General features: G+C 37.3%; 1 protein-coding gene across 1 annotated transcript in view; it reads right to left on the bottom strand.

Moving 5' to 3' along the window:
• Positions 1 to 2052, bottom strand: part of LOC150081469 (monocarboxylate transporter 10-like) — a 108923-nt gene extending 106871 nt beyond the window's left edge. The window contains exon 1 of the mRNA XM_090379318.1: positions 1143 to 2052. Within this exon, the coding sequence (XP_090235444.1) occupies positions 1143 to 1692 (550 nt within the window). The 5' untranslated portion in view covers positions 1693 to 2052. The remainder of the gene's footprint in view (positions 1 to 1142) is intronic.
• Positions 2053 to 13164: the final 11112 nt, after the last annotated feature.

Below are 13164 nucleotides of genomic sequence, written 5' to 3'. Positions count from 1 at the left end.
ATTTTTAAATCGAGTAAGCAGGCAGACAGACCATAGAATATGTCCATTTGAAGACAGACCATAGAATATGTCCAGCAGAGCCTTGGTTGTTTTTGGCACTCCTCTCCCCCACCAACACACACAATAACAACAATCATCAGTGAGAGATCCTGGAACTTATTTCCCAACATTTGTGGGCAATCCTTGGGTGATTACTATTTTTATTCTGTTTTATAGAATAAATAAATTGGTTGGTTATTCTTGTCTAGCATTTTTAAAATCCTGCATTCCTGTATAGAATAAAGATTTACTTGCTCATAATTATTTTACAACTGCTGAACTATAAAACATTTACACCATCTTTAACGATACGTACGTACTGCTCTGTGTTTTTTATTTATATAGTTGCGTTGATCTTTGCAATCAGAAACAATCATAACATTGCCTTAACCGGAACTTTACCAAGCACTCCTTTCTTTCCGTTGTCGGAAAAACCAATTAGTTCCGTTTTCTCTGCACTCGAACCCTCTTGTGAAGATGCTACACGATTCACCTGTTTCGGACAAGTAAAAGGAAGGCGCCTAAAGCATCTCACGGTCGAAGAAATGATCAGCAGAATGGATTTATTTAGCGAGAACTCTAGAAAACAAATGCTTGAGTAGCGAATCTTCTGTTAATTAAATATCTCCAGTAGCCGCTTTAAAAAAAATAAAGAAAGAAAAGCACATTAATATAAAAAACAGCAACATGCGTTAGTGGTAATTACAATAATCTAGGCAGAGAAGCTTAAAGAAACTTATTTGGTATAAAAGTCTGCGATCAATATTTAAATACTGGCTCATAAAAGGTTCACTGACTTCAGATAAAATGCCATTACAGTAATTACTGCTAGTTTCATAAAGTGCCATTTATTGCAAGAGAGAGAGAGAGAGAGAGAGAGAGAGAGAGAGAGAGAGAGAGAGAGAGAGAGAGAGAGAGAGAGAGCTGCTTTATTGCATTGATAAGGGAACGCCAACAAATTTAGATGAAAAATCTGTTTTAGAAACTGTGTCCCGTTAATTTATAAATTAGACATTTTCATTTCAATTGGATAATTTCCGATAAGTCACTATGGTTACACGATCATATACTTTACAAATCTGAAAGAAAGGCAATGCTCCTACCTGTCTCTGCTAAGGTGGCATCTTTTCCAAATTTCTTTTGAATGTTCACTAAGAAGAATCCAAATGAAGTTTGTAGTCCATTGGTGATCACCTCCACGAGAACTGAGCACACACAAACCACCCAACCCCAACCACCTTCGGGATAGTAATGCTGTCTGATTGTGGCTGCTTTGGGATCGTCGGGAGAAAGGTGAAGCCCGGGAATATTCCCGTTCTGTAACATCCGTCCAAATTTCTCCCACTCTTCTCCCGCATGGCCGTACTTGATGCCGTCATACCCTGGGACGCAGGAGACGCTTGGGGCTTTGTGAAACTGACCTCCAAGAGTGCCGGAAAACCCTTGGCTAGTGAAATACGGACTCCTGGGGTCGCCGGAGACAGCCGATTTCGACCGATATTTCTTCCGATAGCCTTCAAAGACAAGCGCGTCATCCCTTTCGTCGCAGTCCGCGTGCAGGGAATCCCCGCCGTTTCCCACGCTTTGTTCTCCGTTGACTGCTTCCTTTGCTTTGTGCTGTCCGTCCGCATGATTTCCGTTAACTCTACTCATGACTGTGTAGCTCCGAAGGGTTTCGGCCCGTCAATACGACGGAGCAACATGGCGATCGAGTGCACCGCTGAACTTACTACTATGACTATTGCCTGGTGTGGTCGGGATTTACTGACATCACTGCCGGCGTCTGCGCGTTCCTTGCGGAGACTTCGTGGAGTTGGGGTGGGGTAGGGGGAGCAGAGAAACTGTTATTTGCACGTTTCACATGTCAGTCTGTTGTCTCGCGGTCGACCGGAACACACAAACAACTGGAACAATGACGAGAAGCAGTTGCGAGCAACAGTTGGGTTTCTGGGCTGGCACCGCAGCTCCGAAATCAGCAAGAAAGATCGGCATCACGGACCAGTGGTTATCGGTACGAGTGACCTTCCCCAGTAGCCCCGTAAGAGCATGGCTCGGACTGACTTTGTCTTCCTCCTCCTCTATCAAACAAACAAAGCGCGTTGCTGCACTGAATCGGAGATGGAAACTAACTAGTCCCGATGCTTGCACAACAGCCAGGCCGTGTGCCCAATATTTGATGCAGCCTCGGTAGGCGTGGGTTAATCAGGTCCTTCCCCAATTACGGTAGCCGTGGGGGGTGCGCGCGCGTGACCGGTCAGTGAGGTATGTAAGCCGGTAGAAAGTGAGTGAAAAACGATGTCTTAGATATGACGAAATTGCCACCCGAAGGGTTTTTCTATCCATAAACAGATGGAGGCTGTTAATCAAATCGGGTTTTCAAATTAAGAGTCTTATCCTTTCTTTTTCTTATTCTTGCGCACGTGAAACACAACGCCAGGAGCACGAATGAATAAGAATGATAGACAGAAAGAGGAAGAAACTCACAAGATGGGAAGTAACTCTTGATGACATTGTGCTCTTTTCAGTTTATCCGTGTTAGAAGTAAGATTTTTGCCATTCATCGTAAATAATCATGTACAGAAATTTACCGTTTAAAATAACTTTAGTTTCTTTAAGCTGGCATTTATTATTAGTATGAACTTAAGTTATTTTACAAAAAAAAGTATACGAGTTGACAGTTTATGGTTAAAGTATCTTAGTTTTGTTTTTATCTCATGGCTGATTTCTTTACGTGTGTAAAATGACCACAGCGCTATTTTTAGACATCTTCATGTTGTTGGATTTTTAGGTCAGTAGGCAGCGTGTCCAGCTGTGAGTTGTTTTAAGTTTTAACGGCCCTTCCATAGTGGTTATCAAGACTGGAGTGTGAGATATATACAATAGGTCAAGCCTGCACATGGTCACGTTTCAATAGGGATGAAACGTATTACTTAACGAGAATTTTATTCAATTTGGAATCTGACGTAAAAATAACCAGATTATTAGAGGATTATTTTAATGTTTTTGAAACGTTTCTTAGCGTAAATTATTTTCTAATAAATCTTTGTTCATTGGGATGTTAAACTATTTTATCAATTTCTTTTTATTCTGCATTCCCGAAAAAGAGTTCCTCAAAATTGTAATGCATCTTGAATTACTGTTGAGCAACATCCAAGCCCACTGTGCGCTGTTGGTATATGTAGAATTTGAGTACATATTTTACTCATTTAATCTGTGGAATCGTTTTAACAACTGGCATTTGTAAACCACCACTTTAGTTTAAATTATAGGAGCAAGCTCTGCTTGAGCCATCTACCACGCAGCAGGAGCACAGTGTATACAATTTGAAATAATCCAGGCATCTTGCAAAGGGGGAAATTGCATTCAAAAATAGTTGAATTTTTGCAAAACAGAATACATTAATCACTACACATAATTTACTGCGCACATTGCGGTCAGGGCATAAAATTCCCTCATCGTGAAACCTAACCCGCGTTCTTATTTTTCTTAAGATGAATGTAATTCAATTCCTTTGATTAAAATTACATTTTTCCCAGCAAAGCGTATGAAGTGTTACGAAAGATTACAATTCAATTTCTTATTCTGTTTATTTCCAAATCTGCAGAGCTACTGAGAAAGACATCTTGCAAGCGCATCTATCTTTGTAAACGGGAGTGGATCGAAGCAGGGTTGAGAATGTTTATAAAAACACGGGTACAGTTTCATTGTGAATATCTTCCTTCTTTTAGGAATATTAATGTGGATCGTACATCTAATCGCTTGTCATTTATTAATTTTCTATGAATAACTGCAATATATAATAAATTTCATAATGCAATAAAATCTGAGATATATTCAAAAAAATTTTAAAAGGTGCAGTTCTATTGAGCCGTATAATGATATTGTAATTATCGAGATGTTTTAACTATTGGTCAACCTTGAACTTGCTTTCAAGACATCGCTTCTGTTTCCCGATGATGCTGTCACCTTGAAATTTACCATCCTTGATGCGTTTAATGCACTGGCCACCTCAGCTTGCGATTGTTTTGCTGTCTAATCTGAATCTTCTGATGTCTACTTTGCATTCTACAGAAAGCGAAAAGCTAAACAAAGTTCTGTACAGTGGTACATTCAAAATCAGTGGTGATGTATTGAGCACATTTATACGTTGACTGATTTGCATGTTTCAGAGCTTAAAATCGTAGTCTGATGTTATATTCGAATTTTATCATTTCAAAATTAATGTGGACTACAATTTTTTATTATCTTTTATCCTTTTCATTATTTTTTGCGCTTATCAATTTCAAAGGACCACCGAATCCCGACTGCAACCTCTATTTTAACTAAAAAGAAGTTTCTGTACTTCAAAACGTTTATGAAGAAAGTTTGACAGTTTCATCATAAAAAATGCTTAAAATAAAAATTAAAATTAATAGAATTACAACACCTGAAATGTGTAATTTGAATATTATCAATTTTTTTTTTTAAATTGATATTTTACTTTTTTTTTTTAACAGATTGCACGGATGGAAATTTTTAAATTATCCACAAACTTCACAGCATTTTCTTACGCTTAAGAAGAACTTTTTTACTCCGAAATATTCACCATAATGAAATTCAGATAATCTTTTTTAACTACCCTTTTCGGTATTTTAAGTTTTTCATCTTGTCTCGGGGTATTTCTGAAGAAATACTATTTTTCATGCCTCTTAAAGTCCGAGAATTATTACTCTAAGGTTAACAATGTTAACTGCTATGCATCGATATTTCGTTTAATCTTTGGCGTCATTTTTATTCAGACAGAATTTGCGTCTAGATTTTGTCGTATCGCTGTCTGCCTGTAGCCAGGTATTAACTTAATCTGCGTATAAGCCTTCCATCTGCTGTCTCATTTTTCTTCGGCTAAATGAAAAACTGAACTTTAACTTTCTCGGGCGAAAGGCTCACGTAGGAATATATGCGCAGAAAATACGCCACTTTAAGTTTGAAAAAGCGTTAATATTACATTGTCATACATAATGTACGCCAATGCATCATCGTGTTGACAGCATTACACTGTGTGCCATAAATCATATGGCCGCTGGAGGAATGAACGGCTCGAGGGGCCATTGTACAGTGTCTTTCAGAAGGACACTCATCTCACTGCTGTGATTGTCTTTGTCCTGGTTTTCTACGCCTGGACGAGCATCAAAAGAAAGGAAGGAAGGCAAAGAGATTTGTTAGCTCTACCATGCTTTGCTCAGCCGTTTTACACGGGCAAAACCTTTGTAGTGTAAAGTAAATGATAGGATCATTGACGATTTAGTTTAAAAAGCAAATAGCTGGGCTTAAGTACCCAAAAAGAAGATATTTGCATAAACAAATCGCAATACACGTTTAAGTGCTTGATCTTTTCTAATCAGGATGCTGAACAAATTTAAAGAGGGGACAGGGAGTTGAAAGTCCACTTGGGATAATTCAGATTGCAAAATTAGAAAGTGAACATTATTTCAAAGTTTAAATGTCAAGTTTATTTCGCCGTTGTAGGCTTATGGGTATGCTTACCGTCATGAATCTGGACGTTATTGGATTCTTTTTCAAATTCATTTTTAACTACTTATAAATATGCAAAATCTTACCTTTACCTATGCATTATGACGCTTCTAAATGAACAAATTCAAACTCTTTTAACTTATGATAAGTTCCTAGCTGCACTGAACCCAATAAAACGCTGATACCAAATGAGATATTATCACCACCCTCGGGAATGTCTTAGACGCGATATGTACCTGACATTTGAAATACGTGGCGATGGAAATGAGGAGACTGGCAGGTCACGAGTGGAAGTAGCAAAATGGCTTTAAGAGCGCCGACGTAATTTTCTACTTTGAAGGAGATTTCAAGAGGACTGGAAACGTCTGTAGAACAGAATGACAAGGGTCACACCTCCAATTCAAGATCGTTATCTGGCTTAGCAGCTGGATGTAACCGGAGAGTAGCACCCTTGGGCTAAAATCTGACTTCAGCGTAGCCATAAAAGTACTGGTATTCGTCTCAACATGCAAGAGAGACTCATGATAGGTTTTCCCCCTAAACCCTGTCACGTTAGCAATTTCTTCGTCCTTAGATCAGCCTGTAGTAATGGCCTAGCTTAGTAACTACCATTAACATAGTCTAAAACCTGCAGTCATACAGACTACTCCAGAGGATCAATTGAATTTGGTTTCATTTTGTTCATGTTAGATGTCAGTTATAAAACTTGTTCGTTACTAAAATGTTAATACGCTTTTGAATTTCTTTATATTGTTATTCGTATGGTGTACCAGCAAGTAATTTTGTTCATCTTTTGTGGTTTCATTATGCAGTATTCGTACTTCAGTTGGTTTTGATTTTATTGGCGAATTAGCTACTAAGGCTATAATGCGCCAAGACCATGTACTTCAGTGGGGTATTTTGTTTTTATTATTATTATTTTTAAATCGAAGTAAACCTCTAATAAATTTTTCATTTGTAAAACTAGGGAGCAACTTTTACTTAAACATTGAATTTCGGATGACGCAAGTACGTGTCATCCGAAAGAAGAGTGTTAATGATACTGATTTCGCTGGTGGCTTACAGGGCAGGTCGCAGAGCGAAATATATTGTTTCATAACATGTGGGCCGCTCTTTCAGGATGGATTTAACACCTGAACACAATAAATAAAAATAATAATAAATTCATATAAACACGTGTTCGATTCTGAACGGTTACGTGGCTGTTTGAATTTTTAAAATAAAAATGGCTAATGGAGTTTTCAACAGTAAAAAATAAATAAAAATAAGCACTCGTATGCCTAAACGTGAATAAACAGGTATGTCTGCTTATTCTTATTTTATTTATTTTTTATCATTGAAAACTCTATAACCATTTGTTTTTTAAATTCAAACATACATAATTGTAACTTCAATTTATACGCATCCGAAGTTATAGAATTCAGCATCTGTTTCTGTTTTTAATTGTTTGCAGTTCCTGAATCGATTCTCAAAATAGGGCCCGCATGTTATGAAATACCCTGCACGTATCTGTATGCCGAAGTCGACTCTGTTTAATGGAATAGTGAAAAACAGAAGAATAAAGCCTTTTGCCGTCTTGAGGCTATTTAATTCTACACAATTTATGAAGTTTCTCTTGTTACTGACGAATTGGAATCAACAATGCGCCATACTGGTACTTATTCTTTTGTCTGTTACTGTATAATCTTTATTCCAAAATAAGTGCAACTTTTCCCCTTGTGTTTGTAATACCTTCTTTATTTAGATTTCTGTGTACCATATCATTCCCTAATTTTTGCAGACGCTGTGTATGGCTACGTTGAGGCGCTGCAATAGCAACCAATGACAAAAAGCTACAAGTGCATGTTGAATCATGTTTCTTTGTCTGTCGTTGGGACGAGTTTCGCTTGGCACACAAACGATTTTCTGGAGAGAGAGAGAGAGAGAGAGAGAAAAAATGAATGTATTTTCGATTTACGATCGTCTTCTGAGAGCGAAAACTTTTAAAAATGTTGAAAGGTGTGGAAACACTTGCTCAAATCGATTGAGGAATGACTATTGGAATGATTGCATAAGAACATGGGATAGATAATGAGAATGGTTGCCAAAATTTACCATCAACCTTGAAATGAACACGGTCCGTGTGATGAAGGTGCTTTCAGATGGAGTATCCTCATTATTTTCGGATTGGACTTCTTTCTGTTCCCAATAATGAAAGGTTCTCTGAGAGGGACGCATTTTAGCTCTTTGGAAGAAGGCGAGGGTAGTAAAATATCAAATCCCAGCAGCGTGCCACTCAGAAAAGAATGCTTTCGTGTATAGCTACCAAAAGGTGAAGAGGGGGAAAGGGAAATAATTGATAAATTCAGTTTTAACTTACTTTTAAAGTCATTTCCGAAACTTGGAACTCGCACTTCATTTATTACCTATGAAAAGTTTTAATATGCAAAGTGATTCAAAATTGTGTGTGTTACGCCCCCACATAGCTGTGTATATTAATTTCCATGACAACATAAGTATTTAACATTCTTTTGCTTCAGGTAGAGCACTGACTGGTCGACAGGGAGAATAGTCAACTGTGACATATTTGGGCAAATGATAAGCATTTTAAAGTGAGTCCGGAAGTATGAATATGTTAGAGAAGTCTAGCGTACATGGAAACATCAATAAAGAACAAAAGTGTCGACATATCTGACAATAATTCGCCCACACGATAAATTTGAAGAGCATGGAACTGTTAACAACGTCAATAATAAAGACAGATGTGGGAAGAAAAGGACGCCAGGAAGTGCCGAAAGTATGCAGACTGTCAGGGGCGTCTGCGACGAGTCACCTTTAAAGTTAGCGAGGTAGATTTTTCGAGAATAGCACGTGCATTAGTCCGGTGCTCTTTAAAATTGGAGAACATAAAACGGAAATCTCCACAACTCTGCTTTTTTGCAATGTGATTCTGGAAGATAATCCAGGTCGACGTATGCAATTCTGTGAATGCTTCTGATATAAAAGGGGGTGGGGGGAAAGCGTAGGTGGCGATTTCGAGAATGTACGATTAGATGAAGCCGCATTCACACAAAATGGATATGCACGTCGTTCAGAGCTGTGTATATTGAACTAATGATGGAATTACACGCTTCTATCCACATAAACTTCACCTTCCAGGAACTCCACTGTGGGTGGGCTTCTCCTCTGCTGTGATAACTGATTTTACAGTTTCAATGATAACTCTTAGAGCAGAGTATCATGAAAAGTTAACGAATAATGCAGTTTCTTCGATAAGATATGTCTTCTTGGATACTGGTGTATTTTAGCAGGATGCACCCCACCACACGAATGTTGTCTATATCTATAAATCTATAAAATTATCTATAAAAGTTTAATACCTGTATGTTAAATTTAATTATATTAATTCATGTGTTCCAGTTAATTTTAAACAAAGTCGAATTCTACCGATGTAATAGAATAATATATTTGATAGGGACAGATTTTTCTGCTTGTTGACTGAACCCTATGTGTGCTAAAACGTATCTATTCATAATGATCGTAATAAAGATATCCTCATTAGTACTGTACACTAAAATCATCCGCTCTGTGATTCTCCACACCAAATTAATTCTTTATGACAATTTTGGTTTTGTTCCCCTTTAATTTTATTGAGAAATTCTAAGTTGCTGAGACGATAATAATAGGACAAGTTGTAATTAGTCAACTGCTGAAGGTTATAATTTTCATTTTTTTAAATTCTCGGAATGCATTCGAAGCGAGGGAAACACAGTACAACCCAAGATGAGGACAAATGACAGCCTGTCATCTGATGGCAATCATACATGAAAGATGTAAAAATAACTTTGTGATGTCGGAAACATCACATTACAAGTGAATGTAGTGTAATTATCTTTAAATCATATACATTAGGTTCCAGTAAAGAAAGAATAGACCCAGTCGATGATTAGACTGCTGGATATTTTTCAGCGTGAAAAATGAGGAGGCTTGTTTTTAACGCATTTTCTGTTCGAAACAAACTGAACAACAAATGCCCTCATGCTTTTTGCTTGTCCTTACCTCCATGCCCGTCAGCGACTGCACTGGCTGCGTTTGATTTAGCGCCAAGGCAACTGAGGTTACTAGTGTGTCGAGACTATGTTGCTTGTGTTCTAAGGGGGGGCTTGTCTGAATCGCTGAGACTATTTTGGTGAATATAAATATGAGAGGGACGAAATATATCAGTAAAATTCCTCTGATGAATGTAGGAAATGTTTCGGGATAGGATTGAAATGAGAACTACTTTAAACACAGCAAAAACTAGTTCACACAGAGGTGTGACTTACAGGGTAGGCTCCTCTGAATCAGTGGATAAGCAACCCCAGTTTTTCCAACTCAAAATGGGAACGTGAGGTCTAAATACTTAAACTGGAAGCATCTGTGAAAAGAACTTATTTTTATTTATTCATTAAATTAAATGTATTAAAATTTTATTTACTGATTTTTTTTTTTTAAATTAAACGCAAAGCGTTTTAGTTGCTAAATTTCCAGGAAGTTTCCGAAATGTCAAGTAGATCGTTGCCGCGCATGTGTTCGTCATTAAATTTATTTATTTTCAGTACAAATGATACGTTTCGCAGATGTTTTCTCCTGTTCTTCTTCAGTGATTGTAAGACTGCTGTTTCTGTCACAAAAAAACACCAAAAGACAAAATAAAACAAATTTAGATCAAAGATAAATTGTAGAACATGCTCTTCGAATATTATATCGGTATATTATAAACAGTTAACCTCTGTGTAAAAGTAAAATAAACCGGCCTAGGCTATAAAAGTTGGGTCGCATGAAAATAGAATATTGAAGAAGTACTTCTGATTTCATTTATATTTCCAGTTTTATTAACATTTTAAAGTAAACAAGGAATAGAATTGTGCTAATTTTATTTAAAAACCTTAACGTTATCTTTAGGACGTATTCAAACTAAATTCGACTTATTATTTAAATATAATTTAATTTATATTTAATAACATTTTCCTTCAGATATTGATTTTTGATATAAATTGTTTAATTATATATTAGCAGTTCTTAAGCAATACTTTATCTACATTTTATTACGAGTATATTAAAAAAAATAAAAAACTAACTTTCCTACCGCTGACACTTCAAATGAAAAGTCAAGGTATAGTGTGCCTCCTCTTTCAGTCTGATGGGGAGAACAGTTACTGTTTTTTAATTCTGTGTTTTAACTGAGAACCGTCTTTCAAGGACACTTGAAACCTACGTGGTGGGTGTATTTGGAGTATTCACTGCGGGAGATCCAAATTTATAAAGATCGTGACGGAAACTTGCCCTATCCTGTGACAACTGACATTAATCCTTGGGTGAAAATATATTTTTCTGTAGCGTATACCTTAACTTTGAAGCTATATCGGACAATCTGTGTTATACCCATTACTCTATGTCATTGCAAACAGGTTTATTGCGGGTTGAAGAACGTTAATCTAATTGGGTTGATCTGAAAAAAGACAATTTGTCGTTTTTTAAAACGAAGAACTCTCCATGGGTTTTAATGTTTGTGTTTCTCACACTTTTGCCCTCCCGCTGATCGCAAAACCTAGGTTCGGCGCTATTAAATTCGCAGCGCTCCCTACCATTTCTTTTTAATGTCGAAGATGATGATTGAAGCAGGGTCGGATAGTTTGTTTGAACTATCTGGTACGAGCAACTTTTTTTCCCTGTGGTATCACAATGGCAGGAAAAAGGGGGCATTCACTTAACCACATAAGTCGAGAATTCCATAGCAGGTTATACAGCATTAACAGCCCTACCCAGTTAGTTAAATCTGATGACAGCTCCCTGATAACAAACAACAGCATCTGACAGGCATAACAATACCACGTGACCCAGAATAGCTATCACTGCGAGCAAACCCTACTGAGAAAGGTATTGTTTCTTGTGAGTGCGTCCGGTTCACCTAGGTTATCGTCGCAGAATACTCCATGCCCCGAATAAATTGCCGGATATTCTGTGTAATAGTAGAATATCTGACCAGTGCTCGAACTGAAAAAAAGTTAACCGAAACGCTGATATTTGGCAATTAAAACAAAATTAAAGGTGTTTTTGTAAAATGCTTATCCAACATGTGCTAACTTAATGACAGTGATGAGAATTGCAGACGTCTGTTGGTGATTTAAAGCTAGAAATAGTAGTTAAATTACCAGAAACAGGCCATTTTCCTTCAAAATGACTTAGATCGGCTACACATTTTCTGAGAAATGACAATTGAAATTTAATGCTGCTTGCACTTGTGGAACAGAAATTTCGGAGTTAAAAGTGATCCATGACGAAAAAGACTGAGGGGGTTACAGTTCAGTCAGACGTGAAATTTTCCACACAGTATAAACAGGTGACTAGGAAAACGCATGGTGTCTTATCTGTGAGATATAGGACTTCTTAAGTAGGGGAAACAATGGCAGTGTACCTTTTTATATAAGGCGATGGTGAGATCGCGTCGAGAATACTGTGCTCAGGTATGGACACCAATTGGCAGGTGTGGCACTTGAAGAAAGGCAGAGCTTCCAGAGACGTTTCAAAGAAAGGCAACCAGATTGGTGAGGGGGTGATAATCAATGTCTATATGAAGAGCAGCAGATTATAAGACACTGTGGATTTCAAATATTGGCAGCTAGCATCTTGGGAGTCATCTTTTCACTGGAAAAAGAGAATAAAGGGCACAAATACAAAATTTTGGAGAGTAACAGAAGGCTGGATCTCATGAAGCTTACTTTCGGGCGACATTTTGTAAACCATTGGAATCAGTTAATTTCCACAGTGGTCGGGTTGATAGTTTGCTGAAGTTCAAAGCTTGGATGATCACTTTTTGGCGACGGGGAATGCTGAGTCATTCAGGTGGTATTTATTTATTTTTGTATTTTTTGTTCAGATGTAGAAAAAGTCAGCTTTCTTGCATCATTTAGCAATACTAATAGTGATCATGTGTAACGGATGTATTTTTAAATAATAATGATAGATTGTATATAAGAGATTCTTAACTCTCTGACAGTATATTGCTATTTTTAGTCGTTCCAATAATGCGTGAAGCGTCAGCATGTAACAACTCAATTCCAAATAGACAGCTTTAATGAATTTTATATTTGGGGCTTTTTAGAATGAATTGGCCAATCATTCGGTGCAATACCACCACTTTGCTTATTGGAGGCTTGAAGTGGCGAAACTCATGTTTAGTCACCAGAGCAAAGTTTTCGACATCCCCTCCCTCCCCATCTCCCTTCAACCCGTGCATAGTACCTAAGGACTATAGGATTTGATACTTTTCCGTGTTTGGGGGTTTCAAAAAAAAAAAAAAAACATTCCAAATTTCATTAAAATTGAACCAATGGAATTCGGCATCCACCTCCTCCCCTTCCCATGTTCAAATTATCTATATATGCACTGGTGTTCAAAGAAAGCGCATCACCTAGGAATTTCACATTTCTAACCCTTTTTCACGATGGTATGTTACAGTAATGACTAACATCACAAACAGAAATATAGACAAAAGATATTTATTAATAGTTAAGGCAAAGCTAAGTAATATTTGACAGGTGCTCTCAAAATATTCCAAAATGAGCATTTGAAACCTTTATGCAACAGTTTTGG

This window comes from Mastigoproctus giganteus, chromosome 8 (assembly GCF_048544385.1).
Source record: "Mastigoproctus giganteus isolate SK-2022 chromosome 8, ASM4854438v1, whole genome shotgun sequence".
Taxonomy (NCBI): domain Eukaryota; kingdom Metazoa; phylum Arthropoda; class Arachnida; order Uropygi; family Thelyphonidae; genus Mastigoproctus; species Mastigoproctus giganteus.
Note: the sequence above shows the minus strand (reverse complement) of the source record. Positions and strands in the feature narration are given on the sequence as shown.